The sequence below is a fragment of the Eptesicus fuscus genome, chromosome 12 (assembly GCF_027574615.1).
Source record: "Eptesicus fuscus isolate TK198812 chromosome 12, DD_ASM_mEF_20220401, whole genome shotgun sequence".
NCBI lineage: Eukaryota > Metazoa > Chordata > Mammalia > Chiroptera > Vespertilionidae > Eptesicus > Eptesicus fuscus.
In genome coordinates, this window is record NC_072484.1 from 30,869,680 (window position 1) to 30,896,103 (window position 26,424).

Consider the following 26,424-nt stretch of genomic DNA (forward strand, 5'->3'; position numbering starts at 1 on the left):
GGGCACACAGATGATGGGAAGAGCTTTGAAGTCATATTTGAAACACCTGAGGAGCACACGCAGGTCCTAGATCCGTGGTCGGCAAACTGCGGCTCTTGGGCCCTTGAGTGTGGCTCTTCCACAAAATACCACAGCCTGGGCCAGTCTATTTTGAAGAAGTGGCGTTAGAAGAAGTTTAAGTTTAAAAAAGTTGGCTCTCAAAAGAAATTTCTATCGTTGTCCTGTTGATATTTGGCTCTGTTGACTAATGAGTTTGCCAACCACTGTCCTAGACTGTCACAATGCTCCCTCATGTCACTATGCTTCCCTCCTATCACGTCACAATGCTTCCCACCTGCCACAATGCCTCCTGCGTGTCCCTTCTGCCTCTCCCAGCTCAACACACACAGCTGGTCAACTCTTTCAGACCTTGGCTAAACCTAGCTACCTAAGGAAGCATTTCACTACACTCCAGGCTGAGACAGGTCTCTCTATTCTGTCTCAGAACATAACGTCAGGGATCGCTCTCTCACAGAACTCACAGATTTGAAACTTCACATTTACCTGTGTGGTTATTGGTTGTCTCTTACCAAAATTTAAGTTCTGTGAGGTCAGGGACTGAGTCTGTCTCCTTCACTGCTGTTTCCCCAGCACCTAGCACAAAATAAGCTATGAATGAATGCATGAATGCATGAATCCAGGGTACATAATGACTCCTCCTCCAACGTCGAAAAGCAGTGCTCCTTATCTTGCACCATTTATTGAACGCTAACATGAACGCACATCTGCGCTGCACTCTCACAATCATCCTTTTTACAGGATGAGTGTGTACTTAGAAGTGTGAACCTGCTGAAAGTCACCTATTCATTTACCGGCGGAGCCCCAAATATTCTTCCCATTTCTCAGATGCAGAAACTTGATTAGAGAGATGCCGGCCTGGCCGGACGCTAAGAGAAAGGAAGCGGGGCGGGGGGCGGGGTAGGTCCAGCGTCCAAACGAGAGCATCCGCAAGGTAGCAACCGCAGGCCTCCGGACTTCCGGTCCTCGGGCGCGGGGACGTGCGCGCCGTGTGTGAGTGGGGCGCGCGCGCAGGGCGGGGCGTGCAGGGCGGGGCGCGCGTGCGCAGGCGTTGCGCGAGGGACGGGGCAAAGCCGCGCAATCGCCAGATCCGCTCTCGGTCCACGCCGTCCATCGCGCTGCCTGCCCGCCCGCCCGCCCGCCCGCCGCCGCCGCCGCTGCCGCCGCCATGGGAGTGCAGGTGGAGACCATCTCCCCCGGAGACGGTGAGTAGGCGCATCCGACGGTCCTGGGGCCCCCGCTGCCGTGCGCATCCGCTCACCGCGCCCGTCTGTCTGTCTCTTCAGGGCGCACCTTCCCGAAGCGCGGCCAGACCTGTGTGGTGCACTACACGGGTGAGTCGGCGGGCCCGTAGGTGGGGCGGGTGGGAGCCCGCCGGGAGGGCGGCCTGGGGGCAAAGGCCTGAGGCGTGGCGGCGGCGAGGCCCGCGTGGCCGGAGGCCGAGGCCTGGGCGGTGGCAGCGCCCCCGAGGGGGCAGCCTCAGGCCTGTGGAACCCGCGACCGGCTGAGCCGGCGCTGGTGAGCGCCGACCGCGGACCGGGTGTTACCTTGCCCTTCACAAGCGGTTTTGTGCCTCAGATGCTGCTCCTGTGCCCACTGCACAGATGAGGAAACTGAGGCTGGGGGAAGCGGAGGCTCTTGCCCAAGGTTACGCTCAGGAAATGGGCAGAGCCCCGGCCCGGGACCGTCAGAAAGGATGTGTGTCCCGGCTGACACCCTACTCCCCACCCCCACCTCTACCCTCATCCCCCGCCCGCACCCCACCCCACCCCCCCTCCCAGCCCCGTTCCGGCCCTCCCTTCTTTGGCGATTCGAAGGGCGAGGTACTTCCCAGTCTGCGGAGCTGCCTTTCGCCCCGGGAAGTCGGGCTTCAGCCCCTCTGCCGGGGAGGAAAAACGTCCCAGCTCCCAAGTCCTTGCTTTGGCCCAGCCTGGCCGTGGAGAAACCGGACCTGCACGGCCTTTTACTTTTACCTCTTCCTTTTGAGACACTTCCACATCCACGCTTCAGTGGCATTGATGGCCCTGGCTGATGGAACATGTCATTCAGTCCCCCGGCCCTACTAGTAGACTTTTCTCATCTCCATTTTAAAGATCGGGAAACAGGCCCAGTTAGGGTAACACACAGTAATGTAAGCCCAAGGAAATTGTAGACCCTCGGCCAGAATTCGCATCAGAGTCCCGCACCTTGAGACCATCTTTCACTCCATGCCCTTACAAGGCCCTCCTGGGCTGAATTGAGGAGGGGGTGGGGAGACTGCGCAGGCGGAGACTCCCTGCCTGTGGGTGGAGAGGGGGGGAGGTTGGTGTAGCTACAATTGCTGATATGAATCACTTTCCCTCCCCCTTCTCCTTCCCCTTCCTCCCCCTTCCCATCCTTTCCTCTGTTCCTCTTCCTTCCTCTGTTTGTTCTCTCCTTTCTCTTCTGTTACTTCGCCTGGGTAGGAGGCTGTAGGCCATTAGGCCGTTCTGAGTGGCTCAGGTCTACCTTTCCAAGCTTTACCCTTCTCTCCCAGACCATGGGGGCAGCCCTCTCCTCTGTTGAAGGAAAAAAAGGCGTTTAACATCTCCCTTCAGTGTGCTGTTATTTCACTGGCCCTTCTCTATGGGTCGACATGCTAAGGACTAGAACCTTTTTAAAAGGCTATGGAAGAGGAGGTATTGAAATCCATCTTTGTAAGGAACAGTCTGATGCCTGTGAAGGAAACTGGAAGGTGGTTTTGACATTTTAAATGACTGTCTTTGTAAGCCACCATCAGCACCTGAACCTAGGGAGGCGTCTGGTGGAGGAAAGCTTGTCAGTGTGGTTATTTGTGATCAGCGGGATGAGAAGAGTAACCATTGCCTTTTACTGTGCTGGGGTGAGTGGGCAGTTCATTCACTTCCCACAGCCAACTGAGCAGAGAGGAGCTCAGGTGATGAGGTGACTTCTGCCCCCCTCCCCTCACCCCCCCAGTTTGTAAGTAGCCACCTTCAGATAATTGGCTACTACATCAGCCCCACCCGTCTGCTGGTGCCGGTGGCAGGACTGGACACCAGTACGTAGGCAGAACCACATGTCACTGTGCCTCTTGATGAGTTGTCCCCGCACAGCATTCCTGGAGCCTTTCTCTAAGAGAACAGATGGTCGTGGGACCTAGAAACACATCAGGGCTCCCAGTGCCTCTTCTCAAAGTCTCTGTTTTTCCTTGAGGGTGGCACGCACCCACCCACACGTTCCCAGAACAGCAGCAGGACCCTGGCATGCATTGGGACAAAAGCTTTCTTTTTTATTTCATTGTTTATAAGCCCTACAAAGGCACCTTAGTGAGAAGTCAGCTCTGTCTCATGCTCACAGAATAGGTTGTTCTCAGGTGGGTGGCTTTGTTCTGTGGGTCTTTGCCACCAGCTTCCCAGGAAGAACCTGTTTAAGACCTGTGGGGGCGTGAGAGGAATGCATAAGCACTTTGAGATTTCATCTGTAGTAGTTGAAGCTTTTATGCCATTGGGAACAGATCCACCTTGTGGGAAAATGATTGGCAGGGAGGGGGGCAGTGAGATTATCATAAAAATCCATAGGTCTTCAAAGGCAGGAAGCTCCCTGGGCCTTAAGAAGAGAGAAGGGTTTCTCATGATACCCCCTAGTTTTCATATCTGCTTTGCACTGCCTGGCTGCCTTAATAGTTTCCTGTTACAGATTTCTGTTTTTCTTTCCCCAAGTGGTAGAAGTCCCTTGTGTCCCCCCCCTCCCCCACTGCACCCCAATCCCATATCCAGTTTCTGTATCTCCTTTTGATTACCTACCGCTAAATACTTCTGGTGGCTATCAGTAGTAGCCTTGATGTCACTCTCAAGGTTTCTTCTGGTGCCTTCTAGCAGAACACAGCATGAGTATGGCCTCAAAGAAAGGCCTGTGACACCTTTTTGCGGTGCCAGAAGGGAAAATGAAAGCTTACCAGCCAAGCACCTCCTAATAGCATGCTATCATGCTATATTGAGGTGGAAGGGAGGAGGTGCAAATATAACCTGCCACATATGTGCCTTGAGGATCAAGTGGATTCTTGCTCCTCTCTCCTTGCCTCCAGTAGCTTTGTCATCTCAATTGTTGAGTTGTCCTGACACAGAGCTAGGATTATATCCCTTTTACTCACATCAGCTGCCCACGTGCCTCCCATTGTCAGAGCAACCTCAAGTGGATTGAAGGCATTCTTTTTTTATCCTCTTAAGTAGTAGTTGACATCATGTCCTTGGGATCAGATTTGTCAGAAGCCTGGCTTCTGAAAGAAAAACCAAGGTACCCTCAACCCCATTTCCTCAGGAGGTCCAATTGGAGGGCGACTGAGCTCCCCGGGCAGGTGTGGCCACTTGCCTGCAGCCCCCTCCAGTGCCTTGCTTTTCCTCAGCCTCCGTTTCCCTTCTCTCTGTTTAATTCCATCCATTTTCCTGCTGGGTGTTTCTTGGATGATGATCTCATGTCTGGAGGAAGGCACACCCCTCAGATGGCTTCCCCCATGCTCTCTTCAGGTAGACAGACTATAACTATTTGGGCTGGGCTGCAACAGGCCCTTTCCTTCCTACAGCAGGTGTTTAGTGAGCAACTGCAACAAGCCAGGCAATAGGAATGTGGCCAGTGAGGTAAATACATAAAGACCTAATCTGGGGGGGCTTACCTGGGTGATAAGACTAATAACATGAAGGTAGTTAAAAGCACTGTGGAGAGATTAAACAGGGCTAGAGAGGGCATGGGGAACAGACTTGCTTTTAGTGAGGGTGGTCAGAAAAGGCCTCTGACAAAATGATACTTTAATATTTACCCAAAGGAAGTTGGAGAGTGAGTGACATGACTGTCTAGAGCAGTGGTCGGCAAACTCATTAGTCAACAGAGCCAAATATCAACAGTACAACGATTGAAATTTCTTTTGAGAGCCAAATTTTTTAAATTTCTTCTAATGCCACTTCTTCAAAATAGACTCACCCAGGCTGTGGTATTTTGTGGAAGAGCCACACTCAAGGGGCCAAAGAGCCGCGTGTAGCTCGCGAGCCGCAGTTTGCTGACCACGGGTCTAGAGGAAGAGTATTCCAGGCAGAGGGAAGAGCTAGCACAGAGGTCTTGAGGCTTTGTGTATATTAGGGGAACAGCAGGGAGACCAGTATGGCTGGAATGGATTGTGTAAGGAGGGGGATTGATAGAAGATGAAGTGATGGTGGAGCCTGGTAGATTGTTATAGGAACACTAGAGGCTCGGTGCAGGAATTCGTGCACAGGTGGGGTCCCTCGGCCTGGCCAGAGAGATGGAGGCTGATTGGGGCCGACTCGGGGGAGGGACCGCCGGAGGTTGGCCTGCTGTGGGAGCGCACTGACCACCAGGGGGCAGCTCCTGCGTTGAGTGTCTGCCACCTGGTGGTCAGTGCACATCATAGCAACCGGTTGTTTGGTTGCTTAGGCTTTTATATATATAGATTGTCTTTCTCTGGGAGTAAGGTGGGACCATTGGAGGGTCATGAGCTGACCTGGGTTTTAATAGGCCCCTTTTGGCTATTGTGTGGACATTGAACTGTTCGGTGGAAAGGGCAGAAACAGGGCCCTGGTTGTATACTGGGTGGGTAGAGTGTGCCAGCTAGGGCAGGTGTGCAGAGGTAGTGCCAAGTGGATGTGAGCCCCAAGAGGATATGTGGGTCCTTTGTTGGGTTCACATCTTGCCTCTGCTGTGTGTGACACGTTATGAGTGTTTGGGAAAATTGTCCCACTTTTCTCAGCTTCCGTGTGCCATCTGTATAATGGGAGTGACAATGCCTGGTGTGAGGAGTCCCTGGGGCAAGTGCATTCCCAGATGGGCAGTGACAACAGTGATGCTGTTATTTCACATACTGTCATTAAGGCTCCCTGTGTCCCAGTCACTGGACTATGCTCTGCCCCCACACTTTTGTCCAGCTAACATGATCTGTGATGTCTAGAGGAACCCTGGTGTGAGTCTAGCACTGCAGCTCCTGGAGTGGCCCAAATGTACCTGCACTTTAGGGTCAGTGGAGGGGGTTGGGCCGAGACCTCACTCTCCTTTTGTTTTACAGATAGGGAAATAGGTACCTATAAAAAAGAGATGAATCTGAGCTAGGATTTTTTTACTGTTTCTTGCCTGCAGAATATAATGGCTAAGAAGGCTGCAGCAGTTTTCTTAAATTTGAGGACCACTGGAGGTTTTTAGTGTTCGTTATTGTTTTTTGTGGGTATGAGAGGGACGAGGTTGGGCTATAGCAGCTTGGCTATGTGGGCAATTTAAGATGCCAGTCCTTTTTCTCCTCACGTTTCCTTAACACCATGATATTTTAACATTTTGAAAATAGACCTTGCTATGGACACATTATTTTTTTTCCTTTGAGATTGTGATCATCATAATACAGAATCCTGCAGATGCTATTGCTTGTCTTAAATGAACCAAAGGCCCCACAGCATTCTTGTGTGTATGTACAGCTATTATTTGTAAAGTTTTCAGACATAGAGAAAAATAAAAATGGAACAGTAAATACCCATGTGCTCACCACCTATGTTCCATGATGGTTGACATTTTGTCACATTGGCCATTTGTCTATTTAATATATTCATGGGTTTTGTTTTGCTGAGCCATTAAAGTTACAGACATGACACTTTACCTCTAAATATTTGAGCATGCTCTAAAAATGAGAAAAATCTCCTTATTCTCCTATTGGTCATATCTAAGAAAAATGATTCAGTAGTATGTAGAACTAAATTCATATTGAACTGCCACAGTTGTTTTCTGCCTTGATTTCCTGTACATTGGAAGTTGAAATGTCTGAATGGTTTTTAAAAATTATTTTTTAACTAGAAATAATTTTATTGTTGCCCTGGCCAGTGTGGCTCAGTTGGTTGGAGCATCCTCCCATGCACTTAAAGGTCGCAGGTTCGATTCCTGGTCAGGACACATACCTAGGTTGTGGATTCGATCCCATTAGGGTGCTTGCAGGAGGCAACCCATGGATGTTTCACTCTCACATCAATGTTTCACTCTCCCTCCCTCCCTTCCTCCCTCCCTTCCTCTCACCCTTCTCTCTTCCACTCCCTCCTCCCCCTTCCCATCTTTCTAAAAATCAATGAACATGTTATTAAATACATGGGGATTTTAAAAATAATTTTATTTTTGACACTATTACATGTGTCCCCATTTTCCCTCCCTTTGCCCCCATCTACCCAGCCCCTGCCCCACCCCTTCCCTCTGGCCATCATCACACTGTTATCTGTGTCTGTGGGTTATGCGTATATTTTATTTGGCTAATCCCTTCACCTTTCATATAGACCCCCCTTTTCCCCAACCCCTCTGACAGCTGTCCTGACTGGCCCATGTATCTATGTCTCTATTTCTATTTTGTTTGTCAGTTTATTTTGTTCATTAGATTCTACATATAAGTAAGATCATATGGTATTTATCTTTCTCTGACTGGCTTATTTAATTTAGCATAATAATCTCCAGGTCCATCCATACTGTCACAAAATATAAGGTTTCCTTCGTTTTTTATGGCCACATAGTATTCTATTGTACCACATCATGGTACAATGTACCACAGCTTTCATATCCACTCATTTACTAATGGACACTTGGGCTGTTTCCAGATCTTGGCTATCTATATATATAAAAGCCTAAGTGACCAGCCAACCGGCCGACCAACCAGTAGCTATGATGCGCACTGACCACCAGGGGGCAGATGTTCAACGCAGGAGCGGAAACCACAGGCATGGAAACCTGGAACAGACTAATGAATCTCGAGGGAAGTGGGGAGGAGGGTGGGTGGGAAGAGATTAAATAAAGATCTTACATGCATATCAGAGGCCCGGTGCATGGATTCGTGCACCAGTGGGGTCCCTTGGCCTGGCCTGTGGGGATCGGGCCAAAACCAGCTCTCCGACATCCCCCGAGGGGTCCTGGATTGCGAGAGGGCGCAGGCCAGGCTGAGGTAACCCAAAGGTGCACGAATCTGTGCACCAGGCCTCCAGTTATAAATAATGCTGCTATGAACATAGGGGAGCATATATTCTTTTGAGTTGGTGTTTGGGGGTTCTTAGGATATGTTCCCCAGAAGTGGGATAGCTGGGTCAAAAGATAGTTCCATTTTTAATTTTTTAAGGAAACAAATCCGCACTGTTTTTTACAGTGGCTGCACCAGTCTGCATTCCCACCAACATTGCACTAGGGTTCCCTTGTCTTCACATCCTTGCCAGTACTTGTTTGTTGATTTATTGAGGGTAACCATTATCGCAGGTGTGAGATGATACCTCATTGTGGTTTTAATTTGCATCTCTGACGATTAGTAATGTGGAGCATTTTTTCATATGTCTATTGGCCATCTGTCCTCTTTGGAGAACTATGTATTCAGGTCTTTTGCCCATTTTTTTTAATTGGATTATTTGTCTTAACTGGTGTTGACTTGTATAAATCTTTATGTATTTTGGGTATTAACTCCTTACCAGGTGTATCATTGGAAAATATGTTCTCCCATACAGTGGGTTCCCTTTTCATTTTGCTGGTGGTTTCTTTTGCTGTACAGAAACTTTTTAGTTTGATGGAGTCCCATTTGTTTATTTTTTCTTTTATAGCCCTTGCCCTGAAGACATATCAATAAAAATATTACTGCAAGAGATGTCTGATATTTTACTGCTTGTGTTTTCTTTTAGGATTTTTATGGTTTTTGTGACTTACATTTAAGTCTGTATCCATTTTGAGTTTGTGTGTAAGTTGATGGTTTGTTTTTTTTTTTTTGCATGTACCTGTCCAATTTTCTCAACACTATTTGTTGAAGAGACTGCCTTTATTCCATTGTATGTTCTTGCCTCCTTTGTCAAATATTAATTGACCATCTAGGCGTCAATTGATTTCTGGGCTCTCTGTTCTGTTCTATTTATGCATATGCCTAGTCTTATGCCAGACTGTATGGATTGCAGTGGTCTGTGGTATAGTTTGATATCAGGTATTATATCCAACTTTGTTCTTTCTTCAGATTGCTGAGGCTATCTGGGTCTTTTTTAAAAATATATATATTTTATTGACTTTTTACAGAGAGGAAGGGAGAAGGATAGAGAGTTAGAAACACCGATGAGAGAGAAACATTGATCAGCTGCCTCCTACACACCCCCTACTGGGGATGTGCCCGCAACCAAGGTACATGCCCTTGACCGGAATCAAACCTGGGACCTTTCAGTCCGTAGACCGACGCTCTATATCCACTGAGCCAAACCGGTTTTGGCTGGGTCTTTTTGGTTCCATATAAATTTTTGGATATTTGTTCTAGATCTGTGAAATATGCCATTGGTATTTTAATAAGAATTGCATTAAATCTATAGCTTGCTTTGGATAGTATAAAGACATGCTAATGATGTTAATTCTTCAAATCCATATACATGGTATATGCTTCCCCTTATTTGTGTCTTCCTTAATTTCTTTCTTCAATGTCCTATAGTTTTCTGAGTACAGGTCTTTAACCTCCTTGGTTAAATTTATTGCGTGGTACATTATTTTGTTGTTGTTGTTGCAATAGTAAATGGGATTGTTTTCTTAGCTTCTCTTTCTGATAGCTCCTTGTTGATGTATAGAAATACCACCGATTTCTGGTTATTAATTTTGCCAAATTCATTTATTAGTTCTGGTAGGTTATTGGTGGAGTCTTCAGGGTTTTCTATGTACAGTATTATGTCATCTGTGAATAATGAGAGTTTTACTTCCTCCTTTCTAATTTATATGCCTTTTATTTCTTCTTGTCTGATTGCCCTGGCTAGAACTTTTAGTACTATGTTGAATAATATTGGTGAAAGTGGACATCCCTATCTTGTTTCTGATCTTAAGGGAAACACTTTTTTTAAGAATTTTTTTTATTGGTTTCAAAGAGGAAGGGAGAAAGAGAGAGAGATAGGAACATCTATGATGGAAGTGAATCATTGATCGGCTGCCTCCTGCACGACCCCCACTGGGGATTGAGCCTGCAACCCAGACATGTGCCCTAACCAGGAATTGAACTGTGATCTGGTTGACACAACCACTGAGCCATGCCGGCTGGGCTTAAGGCAAACACTTTTAGTTTTTGCCCACTGAGTATGATGTGGGCTGTGGATTTGTCATATGGTCTTTATTATGTTGGGGTATGTTCCTTCTATTCCCACTTTGCTGAGAGTTTTTATCATAAATGGGTGCTGGATTTCAACAAATGCTTTTTCTGCATCTATGTGTATGATCATGCGATTTTTATCATTCATTTTGTTTATGTGGTATATCATGTTTATTGATTTGTGAATATTGTACCAACCTTGCATTCCTGGCATAAATCCCATTTAATTATGGTGTATGACCTTTTTATTGTATTGCTGGATCTAGTTTGCTAATATTTTGTTGAGGATTTTAGCATCTATGTTCATTAGGGATATTTGCCTATAATTTTCTATTTTTGTCATGTCTTTATCTGGTTTTGGAATTTAGATAATGCTAACCTGGTAAAATGAGCTTGGGAGTTTTCCCTCCTTTTTAATTTTTTGGAATACTTAGAGAAGGATAGATATTAGTTCTTTGGATGTTTGGTAAAATTCATCTGTGAAGCCATCTAGTTCAGGACTTTTATTTGTTGGGAGGTTTTTTTTTGTTGTTGGTTGTTTATTTTTTTATTGCTTCAATTTCACTAGTTGTAATCTGTCTATTCAGATTCTCTGATTCTTCCTAATTCAGTTTTGGAGGATTGTATGTTTTTAGGAATTTATTGATTTCTTCCAGATTGTCCAATTTGTTAGCATATAGTTGTTTGTCATTTCCTTTCCTTTCCTTTCCTTTCCTTTCCTTTCCTTTCCTTTCCTTTCCTTTCCTTTCCTTTCCTTTCCTTTCCTTTCTTTCTTTCTTTCCTTCCTTCTTTCCTTTCCTTCCTTCCTTTCTTTCTTCCTTCCTTTCTTCCTTTCTTCCTTCCTTTCCTTCCTTCCTTCCTTCCTTCCTTCCTTCCTTCCTTCCTTCCTTCCTTCCTTCCTTCCTCCCTTCCTTTCCTTCCTTCCCTTCCTTCCCTTCCTTCCTTTCCTTCCTTTCCTTCCTTTCCTTCTTTTCTTTCTTTGTTAATCTTTACCCAAGAATATTTTTGCATTGTTTTTTAGAGGGAGTGGAAGGGAGGAGTGGGGAGAGAGAGACATCGATGTGAGAGAGACACATTGATTGGTTGCCTCCTGCACGCATCTCGATCGGGGCCAGGGGTCGAACATGCAATCCAGGTACATGCCCTTGACCGGGAATCGAATCCATGACCTTTCAGTGTGCAGTCCAACACTAACCACTGAGCCACACCTTGTAGGTAATTACCTGCTTTTCTCTTGCTGCTTTTAAGAGTCTCTCTTTGTCTTTAATCTTTTGGATTTTTAATTATGACAAGAGGCCTGGGGCACGAAATTCGTGCACGGGTAGGATCCCTAGGCCTGGCCTATGATCAGGGCTGATCAGGTTCCCCACTTCCCTGCCTCCTTCCCCGCCAGCCTGCGGTTCTCTCTGCCTCCCCCTTCTCTCCCTCAGTGCCCTCGCCACCACTGTTCATCCGCCATGTTCCACGCCGCCCCCTGGTGGTCAGCACACGTCATAGCGAGCGATCGAACTCCCAATCAAACTTCCAAGGGGACACTTTGCATACTAGCCTTTTATATATATAGATGTGTCTTGATATGGGTTTCTTTTGGTTCGTCTTGTTTGGGACTCTCTGCTCTTCCTGGACTGTGTGTCTTTTTCCTTCACCAGGTTAGGGAAATTTTCAGTCATTATTCCTTGAAATAGATTTTTGATCCCTTGCTCTCTGTCTCTTCTCCTTCTGGTACCCCTGTGATGTGCATGTTGTTACATTTCATGTTGTCCCAAAATTCCCTTAAACTACCCTAATTCTTTTTCATTTTTTCTTCACCCAGCTCTGACTGGGTGGTTTTTTTTCTCTACCTTGTTTTCCAAATCTGATTTGATCCTTTGCTTTATCCATCCTACTTTTTATTCCTTCTGTGTATTCTTTGAATATTTGTGAGATATGGTATTTTTCATTTCTGACTGGTTCTTTTTTATGGTTTCTATGTCCCTTTTCATGCTGGTGTAGTTCTTACTAAGTTCCTTGAGCATCCTTATTATCATTTCTTTGAACTCTATATCTGCTAAGTTGTTTACCTCCATTTCATTTAGCTCTTTTTCTGGAGATTTCTTCTGTTCTTTCATTTGGGGCCTGTTTTTTGTTTTTTGTTTTCTTTGTCTCCCATTTTGGTTGTCTCTTTGTATATGTTTCTGTGTATTAGATAGAACTTCTATGACTCCCAGGCTTTGTGGGGTGGCCTAATGTAGTAGGTGTCCTGTGGGAGCCAGTGGTATAGTCTCCTTGATCCCCTGAGTGGGTGCTCTAGAAATGTCCCTTGTGTGGATTATATGGGCCTTCCTCTTGTAATTGAGTCTTGATTGTTGTTGACCCATTTGTTGGAGGGATCAATCCTCAGGCTGGCTGACTGTGAGGCTCAACCCTGACCAAGGCATGCAAGCTGCTGTACAGGTGCCATTTTCACTGGAATTTTACACGCATCTCCTCAGAGCTGCTCCTCCTGAGACTCTGAATGGTTTCTGGTTAAACATTTGAGAATGAAGACTTCATATATGATGCTGTTTACTTCATACTCAGCATCACTATTTGTAATTTTAAACGTGATCTTTATTGTAAAGGCACATTTTCCCCTTTGTCAGGAGCAGGCAATCTGGGAGGTACTTGCACATCCTGCAAATGCCCTGCTCCTCATCAGGCTTCTCCCTACTGGCATTTACACCAATGATAATTCATACTGGAGGAAATTATTTCATTGCCATTTACAACATGGCGATTTTAAAATTCTTTCATATCTTTTTTTAAAAAATATATTTTGTTGATTTTTACAGAGAGGAAGGGAGAGGAATAGAGAGTTAGAAACATCGATGAGAGAGAAACATCTATCAGCTGCCTCGTGCACACACCCTACTGGGGATGTGCCCCCAACCAAGGTACATGCCCTTGACTGGAATCGAACCTGGGACCCTTCAGTCCGCAGGCTGATGCTCTATCCACTGAGCCAAACCGGTTAGGGCTCTTTCATATCTTGTACACTTGTTAGCTGCAACTCTATAAAGTGGGGTAAAGCTTAATTCTTTTGATTACTATGGTCTCGTGATTTTAACGAGACCCCCACATTTTTAAAGTGAGAAGTTGGTTTTATAGTCATTCCCAATGGTGGCAAGTGACTTTTTCCTCCTCTGTTTATTTTAGTATACTGTGAACTCATAAATTGTACTCAGGGTCATAAAGTAATTATATTAATTTCTCTTTTTGATACACTGTCTCAAATTTTGCCAGTAGGAGTCCCTTCAGGCTGGCTCCAGTCTCTTTTTGATATGCTCCCACTATTTCTTAATCACTACCTTGGTTTTACTGCTCTGGCCTTGGTAGCATTAATCTCTCTAAAGAGCTCTGGTTCCTTTTATTGGGTCTCATGGACTTTAGTTTTCATGAGCAGCTTTATTGGATATAATTTGTGTACCAAAAAATTCTCCGATTTACCCAGAGGCTTTTTAACTTGAACATTTTTGGTGGTTAAAAACTGATTTTTGTGTGAAGTCTAATGGATTCACTGTACCCACAAACTGGGAAATCATTTGTCTGCCTTGGGATTTTCTCTAAAAATAGTATTGTCACCTGCTATTTCCTGGAAAAGGCCAGGGGTATTTTGTATAACAGGCATGTACTATCCAGTTCTTCCTTTGGTGCTCTTGGTAATGTTTGCTTGTTTTCCTTGTCCTGTTTTGTTTTTGTTGTTATTTTTACCTACTAAGGAACTGAACTGGGTCCTTGCATTCCTTCCACCAGCACCCTTTAACTTGAACCAGATAAATTCTAGTAGTTTCGGAAAGGAAGTGCGCAAAAGAAATAATCAGCCCCTGGATGCTGCTGTCTCTGCTCTCACTGCCTTTACACTTCCTTCCCAGGACTCAAACCATCCTGGCTTGCATTCATTTCCTCAAGCACACCAAGCATCTCCCTCCAGGAAGGACTCTGCCCCTATGCTTATGTGCCACCACACTGCCCCCACTCCCCATCACCAGGCAGGCTGTTATTGCAGCTTAATTGATACCCTTTCAGTAGATCTCCCATGACCCTTGATCCTTGACCCTCTACACACCTCTGATTCTCCAACAAGGCACCTGTCCATTTCCTTCTTAGCCTTCCTCACAGTCTGATTTGTGTTCTTGGATCCTGTGTGTTCTACCCCTCATGGGCCCTCCTTTGAAAATATACTTTTGGTCATAGAACCTAGAGGGATTTATTTAGCCAAAGGTTAGAAGCATTTCCAGATGGGAAATATTCTTGCAGTCATTTTGTGTGGTGGAGAGAAAGAAGCTGGTTCTGTCTTTAGCTAGGCATTTGACCTTTGTACCACAGTAGGCTCTCAGAACTTTGATTCAGGAATATTGCCATGTGTATGCAACCTCAGAGACCTAAAAACCGGACAAAGACATGAATTTTGAATTAATATCTCTTAGCTAGCTCAGTGTGTAGGATCTCTTTTTATCAGTCAGGGTTGGGACAAATGGATGGTTGATACATTAATCATAAAAATGCATATCTTCTGTAAACATTTTTAAAAATATATATATTTACTGACTTCAGAGAGGAAGAGAGAAGGAGAGAGATAGAAACATCATTGATAAGAGAGAATCATTGATTGGCTGCCTCCTGCAAACCCCCTACTGGGGGATTGAACTCACAACCTGGGCATGTACCCTTGACTGGAATCGAACACAGGACCCTTGAGTCCTCAGGCCGACGACGCTCTATCCACTGAGCAAAACCGGCTAGGGCTCTTCTGTAAACATTTTAAATCCAAACATAAATCATTGGCTAAATGACTATGTCTTTCTTTTAGGATGGCTCTTCTGGGGGAGTTAACCATGAAGGTTCTTGCAAAACCTAACTTTGGCTTCTTTTAAAGTGGAGCAAGGGCTATTTATAAGGTCATTTAAATGCCAAATCTTTCTAGATTTTTTAGATTTCTTTCCCCAAACATATATTGGTCTCACCCACACATAATTATTCACCAGCAATAGATAGATACAGATTTTTTTTTAATCCTCACCTGAGGCTATGTTTAGGGAGAGGAAGGGAGAGAGACATCAGTGAGAGAGAAACATTGATCTGTTGCCTCCCTATGTATGCCTCCCTTATGCATGCAGACTGGGAATCAAAGCCATAACTTTTTGGTGTATGGGATGATGCTCCATCCAACTGAGCCACCCAGTCAGGGTACCAGCAATATTTTCTAGTGACTTGTGTTTATTGAGTCTTTCCAAACAGTCATCTAGGGCCACTCTTTTTCTATTCACACTCATATATCATTTGTTTACATACTATTTAATTATGTTATTAATACTCAGTAAATAAAGCTGCCATAAATGGATTGGGAATAAACATAGCTGACCAACACTTGGTAAGCATAGAACTCATGTGGGAAAGGAGTGAGGCTGCACTGGAGACTGGGGCAGGAAGGAGTCTCCACCGGGGCTGGGGCTGTGCAGGCTGTGGTTCTCTCTTTTTTTTTTTCCAGAGAGGAAGGGAGAGTGAGATAGAATCATCAACAACGAGAGAGAATCACTGATCAATTGCCTCCTGCACGCCTCCTACTGGGGATCAAACCTGCAACCCAGGCATGTGCCCCGACTGGGAATTGAACTGTGACCTCCTGGTTCATAGGTTGATGCTCAGCCACTGAGCAACACTGGCTGGGTTGGACTGTGGTTCTTATAAGTCTCTGACAAGGCAATTAAGTAAAGGGTGTTTGAGAGAGCTTCTGTATACTAGTATAATAAGAAACAAGAGAAACAGCTAAGCCTAAGTTAGTATACCCATTTGTACCTGGGTCATTACATCCATTTGTATGAGAAAGGCTCCAGGTGGCTTCAAATACAAATCTGCAGAAAAGTTGGCAACTTTGAATTTGGTTCCCCCACCTCCATTCAACCATTGTACTTTTTGTACTTAAGAAACTACCTACTGAATTGAAAATAGAAATCCTTTCTCACCTTCCCAGTTATAAATGACAAGAACTTTATTTTGTTTTGAGAGTTTGGTGTTTGGGATATTCTCTTTTGTTATTGCCATTGTTTGATTTAGGTTTGAGTTTTTTTTAATCTTTTGGCTCCTGTAAAATGTTGCCTATGAAAACCACCTGCAAAGATTCATCAGCAACTGAAAACCATATTGTGAGTCATGAGCTGTAACAACAATTGCTAAAGCCATAACTCCACAGATGCCTTCTTTTTTTTCTTTTTTTTTAAGTACAATTTCTATTTATTTTTCCCCCAGAGAACTTTTTTTCACTCCTTAAGGACTTAACTCCTTACATGGGCTTTGGTGGAGATCATGGGGCAGCACCCGCAGGCCTAAATCGGGGTGGGGGTGTTCGGTCCTTCCGGGCTTCACGAGATCGATTCCTGACTACCTTGCTGTGAATGGCACAGCTCACACAGTAGTGTAGTTTCACATGCAGCTTGGGAAGCACATAGGCGTCGAAGACACTTGCTTCAGAGATGTCCCTAACGGCCGCGGCCTCTACTATGTTTCGAATGACAAACTTCTTAATGGCCTTGTCTTTGGGCATGCACCGGGTGCAGTTGGTGCAATGAATAGGCTGCACGTGGCCTCGGCCTTTTTTTGGCACGACCGTTATTCCTTCTTTTCTTGGTCCTTGGAAACGAGGACCTGAGAGAGTCCACAGATGCCTTCTTCAGTTATCTTTTCTTATCCAGTTGAGAGTATATGGTGACTCTTCCTTCCACAAAGCAGAATACACTGGAAGTGGCTCTATTTCTGTTGGATTATTAGCAAAATAATAACCCAGTAGTCCTCTTGAATATCTAAATCCTGACCTTGGATCTTAACCACTGCTTCTGTGACTTGGGCCAACCACCAGGAACACAGTCCTGGGGCACTTTGCTCAGGAGCTGCTGGCCAAGTCTGCCTTGGTGCTTCCTTCTGAGCGAGAGCAGTTTCAGATGGATGGTTTGAACAGGTTGGGACAAATGGATGGTTGATACGTTAATCATAAAAATGGCATATCTTCTGTAAACATTTTTTAAAATATATATATTTACTGACTTCAGAGAGGAAGGGAGAAGGAGAGAGAGAGAGAAACATCGTTGATGAGAGAGAATATCTAAATATATAAAGAAAGAGCAGCCTGCTAAGGGGTAGATGAACTCAAAACTCCTCCCCACGCCTTTTGTTGTTCTTGTTAAAGACCATCTGCTCCCTCTCCAAGGATTTGAGTCTCGTTCTTCCCCAAAAGAACAGCTAAACAATTTGGGAAGAGACCCAGACACAGGTGACATCAAACTGCCTTGCAGCCAGCGGTTGCTTTAACCTTTTGCACTCGGATGTCGAGTGTGACTCGACATGGTTAGCATCGGTAGCCCATCCCTTCCCTCCCTCCATCCCTCCTCCTTTATTTGGGCTTTTCTTACATTAAATAAATAAGTTTGTATGAAAAGAAACTCCAGTTTTTTATTCTACTGTCGCGCTTTGTAAAATCTGGGGTATTTAAAAAATTAAATCCCGAGTAGAATAAAGGAATCGAGAAAAAAGCAAGCGAGTGCAAAGGGTTTAACAGTCCTTCGCAATATAGCTTTCGTTCCTCTCATAGTCTTGTGATTTTTAACTGAAGACTCCCACATTTTTACATTTTTCTCACTGATCAGTAACTAAAGGTGCTGAAAGTAAAATCTGCCACTCTGGGATTACCCCTGATTCTTTCTGCATGTGGGGAAGAGGTCTAAATATGGAAGCCTCGTGTTTGTCCTGCTAATTCTTAAAAATCATGCGAGTGAAGCAAATCCGAAAGTACTCATGAGTGCCAGCATTGTGAGTGCCAGGGGTTAAGCTGAGTGCCACAAGGACATAGAACTCTGAGTCCAGGTCTGTGACCTCAAGAGAGTTCTTGAAATCGAGAATATGGAGCTATCTCAGGCAGATTCTGGGTCATGTGGTATATAGGTTTGTGTGTAGTCAGAAATGAAATCAGTCATGCTGATGATTTTCGCTAAGAGTGCCCTTTGGGGCTTAAAGAATGTCAGCTGTCGTGTCTGAACTGTACCTTCAGTTGCCTTTGCGCAGCAGAGCATGCTTTCTCTAGGAAATGATGGCACTAACTTGGCAGGTGGTTTCACTGTTGAAGGGCTCCAGGCCCTGGCACGGAGATGTTTAGAGTTAAAATGGAAACAGCTGCTGAGACTTGACTTGCTGCCTGCTTTACCTACCTGCTCCTTCCCCAAACAGGAAGCACCTTACTGTGTACTGCCAGGTTGGGTGTAGTAGGTAAACATGCGGGATTTTAGTAAATCTCACTTTTTTTTTTCCTTTAAAAAACAAACATAGTTTTATAGAGGCATAATTGACATCCAATAAATTGATCATATTTAATGTGTATGATTTCATAAGTTTTGATGTTTCTTTGTTACCCTTTCTTCCCATCTCTGAAAACCACTTGATTTTTTCTGTCAGCATAGATTAGTTTGCATTTCATAAAGCTTTATATAAATGGAATCATACAGTATGTACTCTTTAATTTTCAGTTACAGTTGACATTCAATATTATATTTGTTTCAGGCGTCAACATGTACTCTCTTTTTGTCTGGCTGCTTTCACTTGGCATAATTATTTTGAGATTTTTGTGTTAGTCCATGTGTTAATAATTCATTCCTTTTTATTACTGAGTAGCTTTCTTTTTTTAATTGATTTCAGAGAGAGGAAGGGAGAGGGAAAGAGAGATAGAAACATCAATGATGAGAGATAATCATTGATTGGCTGCCTCCCGCATGGCCTCCACTGGGGATCCAGCCCATACCCCAGGCATGTGCCCTGATCAGGAATCGAACCGTTACCTCCTGGTTCATGGATTGATGCTCAACCACTGAGCCACATCTTTCCAGCAATGCTATATGCTTTGCAAAGACTTTTTTTCTCTGTCTTGTGCCTTAATTTTGCATTCTCTTAAAAAAAAAAGTGTATTTTAAAGTACAGAAGTTTTTAATTTTGATGAAGTTCAGTTTATTCTTTTATGGATTATGCTTTTTGGCTTCATATCTATGGAATCTTTGCCTAAATCACAGTTACAATGATTATTTCCCTATTTTCTTCTGGAAGTTTTATAGATTTCTTGTTTATATTTAGATCTGTTACCCATTTTGAGTTGATATTATGATGGGAAGTGCAGGTTTAGATTTTTACTTTTTGCCTGTGGATATCTCATTGTTCCAGTCTAGTGTATTTCTCAGGCATTGTAGTTTTCTTATCTGGAAGTTTGATTTGAATCTTACTGTCCTTCTCTACTAATTTTAACATCTGTGTCAGTTCTGGGTTGTTTTCAATTGATTGATTGGTCTTCGCATTGTGAGTCATGTTTTCCTGCCTCTTTGCATGCTTGGTAATCAGATAATATACATTATGAATTTTACCTTTTTGGGGTATTGGCTATTTTCATTCCTGTAAATCATCCTGAGCTTTGTACTGGGAACCAATTAATTTGCTTGAAAGCAGTTTCCAAGATCTTGCCTCAGATCTTCCTAGGTATCCTACCCAGTGCCTCATGAACTGTATCTTTCTCCTGGCTGGCTAGTGGGAACAGGTGCTGACCCTTTTAAACATTTTGGATGGTTCTTTTCCTGGCCTTAAGTAGTTTCCTCAAACACATGCATTGATAAGTACTCTCTGAATACTTAAGGGAGACCCTCTCCAAATCCCTGGGGATCTCTCTATAGTTCTCCACTCCCTGGTACATGTCCTGTAGACTCGGGCTGTCTTGAGCTCCATCCCAGTTCCCTCTCCCTGGAAACTCCCAAGGATGTAAGCTGGGGCAGTCATAGGGCCCATCTTGTTAGTTTCTTTTGTGTGGGGGTTATTTGTTGGTTTTGTTTTTTTATTTGTTTGGGATTTTTGTTTTTGTTTTGTTTTTGGTTTAGATGGGAGGGTAAATCTGTTTCCTGTTTCTCCATCTTGGCCAGAACTGTGACCTGTTTTGATGTCACAGCTTCTCTTACATTCTACATTCAACACTGACCAGCCTAATTCCCACTTCAGAAAATACTGTATGCACATTCGTTCCTGCTGCTTAGTGGACACTGCTTCCTTCCTGAATCGGCTTCTCCCCCGGCTAACAACTTACAGCCGTACATAAAGTGGTCTGTTCCTCCCATTGCGAGGAAGCCCTTCTAGCACCTCCTTGCCCCGTAGCCTGTGCCAGTTGTGTGACTTTATGCTCAGCTCTGGGGATATTGTTTACCTTTTAGTCTTAGATTATAGGAATCCCCTCCTCAGGCCAGAGGGACCCCATCATTTACCAACACCACCACTCAGCCCTTCTCTGTGAAGATTTCTCAAAGGAAGTCGGTGAGATTGACAGTTGGTGACTGTGGTCTGATGTTCTGGAGCAAGGCTCATGTACTCTTCCAGAAACAGAGCTCATCTGAAATTGAGTAGGAGAATAAGATCCTTGGCAAAGTTCCTGCTTAAAGCCCCTTTACTCAGAAGTCCTACTTCTTGGCATTTATGGTTTCTTAAAATAATAGGAAGAGGCTTTGCCCCTCAGTGTCCCAGAAGAGTTTAAGAAAGACATTCTCCCAGAACAGCGGTCGACAAACTCATCAGTCAACAGAGCCAAATATCAACAGTACAACGATTGAAATTTCTTTTGAGAGCCGAAAACCAACTTCTGCGCATGGGCCACGATGTTTCAATCGCACTATACGTGCGTGCCCGCACGTGGTATTTTGTGGAAGAGCCACACTCAAGGGGCCAAAGAGCCGTATGTGGCTCTCGAGCCGCAGTTTGCCGACCACTGTCCCAGACCTACAGTCTCTTTGCTGAAGAGCTCTGGTTCTCTAGGCTGGCTCATAGCAGGTAGAGGCTGGATTCCATCTTGTGCTTCCAGCTTGGTACCAGTCAGACACTAAAGCATTTCACCTTTAGGCAAAGTGAGATGGATACACATCTGGAGAATGCTTGGCAATGCAAAACCACTGTCTCAGTACCCTGTGGTTTTTCATTGCAATTAAATGCAATCTTGCCCTGGTTCGGAGCATGTTCAAATTTGGCAGGAAATAGGATAATTCTTTCATAGGTTTACTGTATATAAAAGTGAGTTGCAACCCATTAGCGTGTCATAAAATAAATTTAGGGGTCACAATCAGCATTCTTCTTAATAATGAGAAGTGTGTCCCATATAGTAACTATTACATAATGTAAATATCTCAATCAGTGATAGCTCTTTGTGGGGTAAGTGGTTGAGTTCCATTTCTCTGTTACTCCTCTCTCGGCAGCACTGCAATTGGGTATGCTAAGTAAATGTCAAATAAATATGTACCTCATACCAATTAGGTTATTTTCAGCTGCAAGTAACTGAAAACCTGACTTAAGGCAAAGCAGACTTTCAGTCACCTTAGAACACAAGTCTTGAGGGAGGTGGTTTGGGTCTGGTTTAGATCAATGGGACAACTACTCTGTGGTGCTCCAGACCTTTTCATGGTCACAAGGTGGCTGCCATCCTCACACAACAGCATTCAACAGGAAGGGAGAGCAGGAGCTTTCTTCCTGAGTGTGTTTTCTGTTTTACCACTGAGACAGGTCTTTTCCTGCAAGATTTCAGTAGACTTCACAGTTGATCTGAATGCCCAAACTGAAACATATGCCCCAATCCTGGTATAAAAGAACAGCTTAGATTGATTTCAGTTCATGTTCTGGGCCAGGCTGTTGCTGCTGCTGGAAAATTGATTTTTCAGTTAAAAAGGAGGGGAGGGGTGCTGAGTTTGGAATGGGCCACAGCCTGGGTTCCAGGTGCCTCTCTGGGCAGGTATTTCTCTGTGGGTTTTGTTCATCTAGCCTTTGCAGACAGTCAGGGCTCGGGGACCTCACCCTTCCATCCTTGGCTCTTTCCCCGAGGGCTTCCTCACCAGTGACTTACTCACCATAGCCCCTCAGGAACCCCTCAGGGGTCCTCAACATTCTGCTCTATAACAAGCAGACCAGGAAGAAGCTATTTCTCCTCATTAGCCTCCTTTCTAGCTCAGAGTCCCATTGAGCTAAATAAAGCCTTTTGGAAGAGCCAGACTCCACTGCTCACTGGTCTGACCTTAAGCAGGTTACTGAACCTGGAAGTTGGTTCCCTTATTTCTGTTACACAGTCTCAGGAGAGTGAATGGGAAGGCTCCCTGCCTGGCAGACAGAGAATCTGCGAATCCTAGCTGTTCATTGCCCACTCTCACCCTTTTTTTTTTTTAAATATATTTTATTGACTTTTTACAGAAAGGAAGAGAGAGGGATAGAGAGTTAGAAACATTGATGAGAGAGAAACATCGATCAGCTGCCTCTTGCACACCCCCTACTGGGGATGTGCCCGCAACCAAGGCACATGCCCTTGACCAGAATCGAACCTGGGACCCTTCAGTCCGCAGGCCGATGCTCTATCCACTGAGCCAAAACGGTTTCGGCACACACTCTCACCCTTAGTGCTGAGTTCAGCTGGGTTGAGTTCAGTGTATGAAGCAGAGCCCAATGTGTAGAAAAGGGATCTCTGCAGTGATTTTGTGAAGAGTGGAGACCTGTTCTTCTCCCAGCTACTCATTTATAGAAAACTGTTCAAGTCCTGCCATTTGTCATTTCCTTTACCAGATAGTGAATGTGTTCTGGCAAGGAGATGAGCTTCATGTACAACCCAACTTGCTAGTTCTGGGTGCCAGTTCCTGGCCCTGCATTTGGCAGGGGTGGATCCCTGTCCTCCTATCTTCCTCTCAGTCCTTAGCTCCCAGTTCCAGGCAGTCTCAGCATGTACTCTGCCCCAGGACATCTGTCTCCCCTCCTGCTCTGTAAGGATGGCAGTTCCTTCCACCTCCCTCCCCAGTTCCCTATTTTGTCAAAGTACAAATAGTCTGGTGCCTGAGATAAGCTCTCACCTGATCTCTGCTTTTCTATTCCACCTACAAGTGTTGGCATTTTTAGGTTGGGATTTTGTTGGGATTTCGCTCTTCCTGTCAAAAATACAAACACAACTAAATTCTGTATTTTATTGGGTCTTCTGAGTGATGCTTAGAACCACGGCAGGTGCCTACCCTCAGCCTCCAAAGGAATTAGCTTTATATTACGTGACAACTGGCTGATCCCTTTCAGTTGGATCCTGGCATAAGAGTTTTCAGGACCTTAGTGACAGTTATCACAATTGGCTGACAGTCTTTTAAAAAATATTTTATGTACTTTTATTTTTTTAAGACATTTTTATTTTTATTGATTTCAGAGAGGAAGGGAGAGGGAGAGAGATAGAAACATTCATGAGAGAATCATGGGTCAGCTGCCCCCTGCATGCCCCATGCTGGGGTTGAGCTCGAAACCCAGGCATGTGTCCTGACCAGGATTCGAACCGTGACCTCCTGGTTCCTACGTCGACGCTCAACCAGTGAGCCACTCTAGCCGGGCATGGCTGACAGTCTTTTTTGAACAAGGAAGTTGCAAATGTCTGTTCCTCTTTTTTCAGGGCACATCTTCATCCCTGGAATTCCCCCTTTTAGGAAGGTGCCATTGTGGTTTGTCTGGTTTCTGGGAAACTGGAATAGTAAAATGAACATGGTTTTTGGATTTATAGTCCAGCTTTATTACTTCAGCAAGCTACTTCACTACTCTCTGCCTCAGTTCCTTCATCTGGGAATGGAGACAGTGTCGTGGGGAGGATTGAGTAAGTTTTATATGGAAAGTGCCTCGCTCAGGCCCTGGCTTGGGGTGGAAGCACTGCCCACAGTTCAACTGGAGTTGTCAGCAGTTCACTAGGAAGGTTTTCTGTGTCTTTTCCAGTGCCACTCCTCTGATTCTGACTAGCTGGTGTCCTACAACTCAGTTCAGTTCTGCCACTACCCACATTTCTGTAAAAGATGACGGGCGAATTAAGGAAGGAATAGCGCGGCTTACCCTGTATGTGACTTTGAGCCATTGTGTGTGCCTAAAGGACCCACAGTTAGTCTGGGAGGAAATCCACAGGGTACTGGAAATTCATGCAAGGAGTGTGTACACTTCCCTGTTGTCCAGACCAAGCAAGGTACATTGCTGCCTGCCTCTCGTGGTCAACTTACTACTTTGAGTTAGGGAAGAGCATTCACAAGGCCTGGGTGGAGGGCTGTCGTACTCCTTAGAGACCCACTGAGCCCTCCCTGGACTCTGCAGTCCCTCTTCAGGCCTAGACACCCTGCCAGGCCCTTCAGTTCAGGCATCTGGGATTTGCACTCTGCTAATGGCTTATGACTTGCCTCATGTCATTACTCCTTGTTGCTCATGTTACAACTGCCCTTTTTCACAGGGATGCTTGAAGATGGAAAGAAATTTGATTCCTCCCGGGACAGAAACAAGCCCTTTAAGTTTATGCTAGGCAAACAGGAGGTGATCCGAGGCTGGGAAGAAGGGGTTGCCCAGGTATGCTCTCATTTGTTTTGTTCTGTTTCTGAGTGTCTGCCTTTTAAACTATATTTATGGTTAGAACATTCATATGGTTCAAAAATACGAAAGGTGTAAGTAAAAAAGTCTATTCCCATCCCACCCTATCTTTCCAGTCTTCCCCCCCCCCCCCAAGTAACTCTTGTTATTAATGTTTCTTGTGGAGTTTCTTTAAGCATATATAAAAGCATATACTATTTTTTCTTCTTTTAGACATACACATTGTTCTGCACTTTGCTTTTTTACTTACTCTATTTTTAAAACACTTTATATACCAGGACAAAAAAAACCAGAGATTTTCTTTCAGCTGCGTAGTGTTTCCTTAGGTGTGTGCAATCTAATTTACTTGACCTGGACTCTGTTGTTGGCCATTTGTGTCGTTTCCAGTGTTTTGCTATTGTAAACCATGCTATAGTGACTAACCTTGTATAGACTTTATTTTACGATTGTCAAGTGGTGCCAGAGGCAAATTTTCTGTAGTGGGGTGAGTGTTCAGTGGCTGTCTTTGACATACGGCCACGTTGCCGTCCGTAGGGATCACACTGAACTGCCACCAGTGGCCTCTGAAGCTGCCTGTCTCCTCTTAGCCCTGCCAGCAGTGTGTGTTGTTAGACTTTTGGCTCAGGGCAGTATGAGTGGCAAATATTATCTTGGGGTAATTTCAATTTGTGTTTGTCTTATTGTGGACCATGTTGTGTCAGACCACTTCTGAGAGGTCATCTTCATGGTTAAAGTAATTTTGTTTGTCTTGAGTCTTGCTTCACCTCTCCCTCCCCATTGTGTAAACAACTTTTGTCTGCCAACACTACAAAATTCCCAATGCACAATAGGGTTGCCAAATTTCAGTTGGATTCTAGCCTTCCATGGAGTCCAGAAATTTTTTTCTTGGCCCTACCAGGTAAAGGGGTGTTTACAGTGGCCTGAGACCCAGCAAGCTTATAATTAGGCCCTGAATGATAGTAATCAGTCTATTTCCCTCTCACCAAAGAGAATTGGGAGATTTAACCAAAGTGTAGAGAGATTTCTCTTTTTTGTTGTTGTTGTTAATCCTTACCCGAGGATATATTTCCATTGATCTTTAGAGAGAGTGGAAGGAAGGGGGAGAGACAGAGAGAAACATTGATGTGAGAGAGACTGATTGCTTGCTTCCCACACGTGCCCTGACCAGGACCAGGGGTCAAGCCTACAACCAAGGTACATGCCCTTGACTGGGAATTGACCCCGGGACCCTTCAGTCTGCAGGCCGATAACTCTATCCACTGAGCCAAACTGGCTAGGGCTCTTTTTCTCTTTTCTAGAATAAACATTGCTCCACTTCCTCAATAAATATCAATGATTTACCTCCAAATAAATTGGTTAACTTTCAGGAACTTTAAGCCATTCCACTCCTAGGTATCTAGATTTCTGTTCCTGCAGGGCAAAGGGTTGGCAGTATAAGAAGAGGATCTTCGTGATTTACTTTCCTTTGGAAACCCCTTCAGCTGTACCTTTCTGTCTCATCCTATCTCCCCTCCCCCATGTCTGGGCAGCTCTCGGTCTGTATCCCTTCCCCCGTCTCCCATGCCAGCCATTGTCCATACCACAACTCATCTTCTGTGGCTATTCTAGCACTGGAACAATAATTGCGTTTTGTGTTCCAAGAGCTGTAATTGTCACCAAGGTTGTATTATCAGCCTGTTTCACATCCCAGGCTTGGTAAGGCATGACATGGTACTGGGAAGATGCCCAGATGCCCCCTGGACCCAGTGTGCTTTGAAGTCAATCACTTCTGACTATCTTCACTTGTCTGAAGTCTGGGTGCTCTTAGACCTCTGCAGGGCATCTTCCTTTAAACTCCTCTACAGATACTACTTCAGCAAGTG

General features: G+C 44.7%; 1 protein-coding gene and 1 pseudogene across 2 annotated transcripts in view; one reads left to right on the forward strand and one right to left on the reverse strand.

Annotated features, from left to right (window-relative positions):
• Nucleotides 1-1,111: 1,111 nt before the first annotated feature.
• Nucleotides 1,112-26,424, forward strand: part of FKBP1A (FKBP prolyl isomerase 1A) — a 30,426-nt gene continuing 5,113 nt past the window's right edge. The window contains exons 1-4 of one of the 2 annotated variants that reach the window (XM_054723907.1): nucleotides 1,112-1,262; nucleotides 1,344-1,391; nucleotides 23,616-23,813; nucleotides 24,429-24,541. In XM_054723907.1, coding sequence (XP_054579882.1) covers nucleotides 1,226-1,262; nucleotides 1,344-1,391; nucleotides 23,616-23,813; nucleotides 24,429-24,541 — 396 coding nt within the window. In that variant the 5' untranslated portion in view covers nucleotides 1,112-1,225. The remainder of the gene's footprint in view (nucleotides 1,263-1,343; nucleotides 1,392-23,615; nucleotides 23,814-24,428; nucleotides 24,542-26,424) is intronic. The other variant, XM_054723908.1, reaches the window with a different exon arrangement.
• LOC103285819 (40S ribosomal protein S26-like) lies at nucleotides 16,440-18,420 on the reverse strand (annotated as a pseudogene).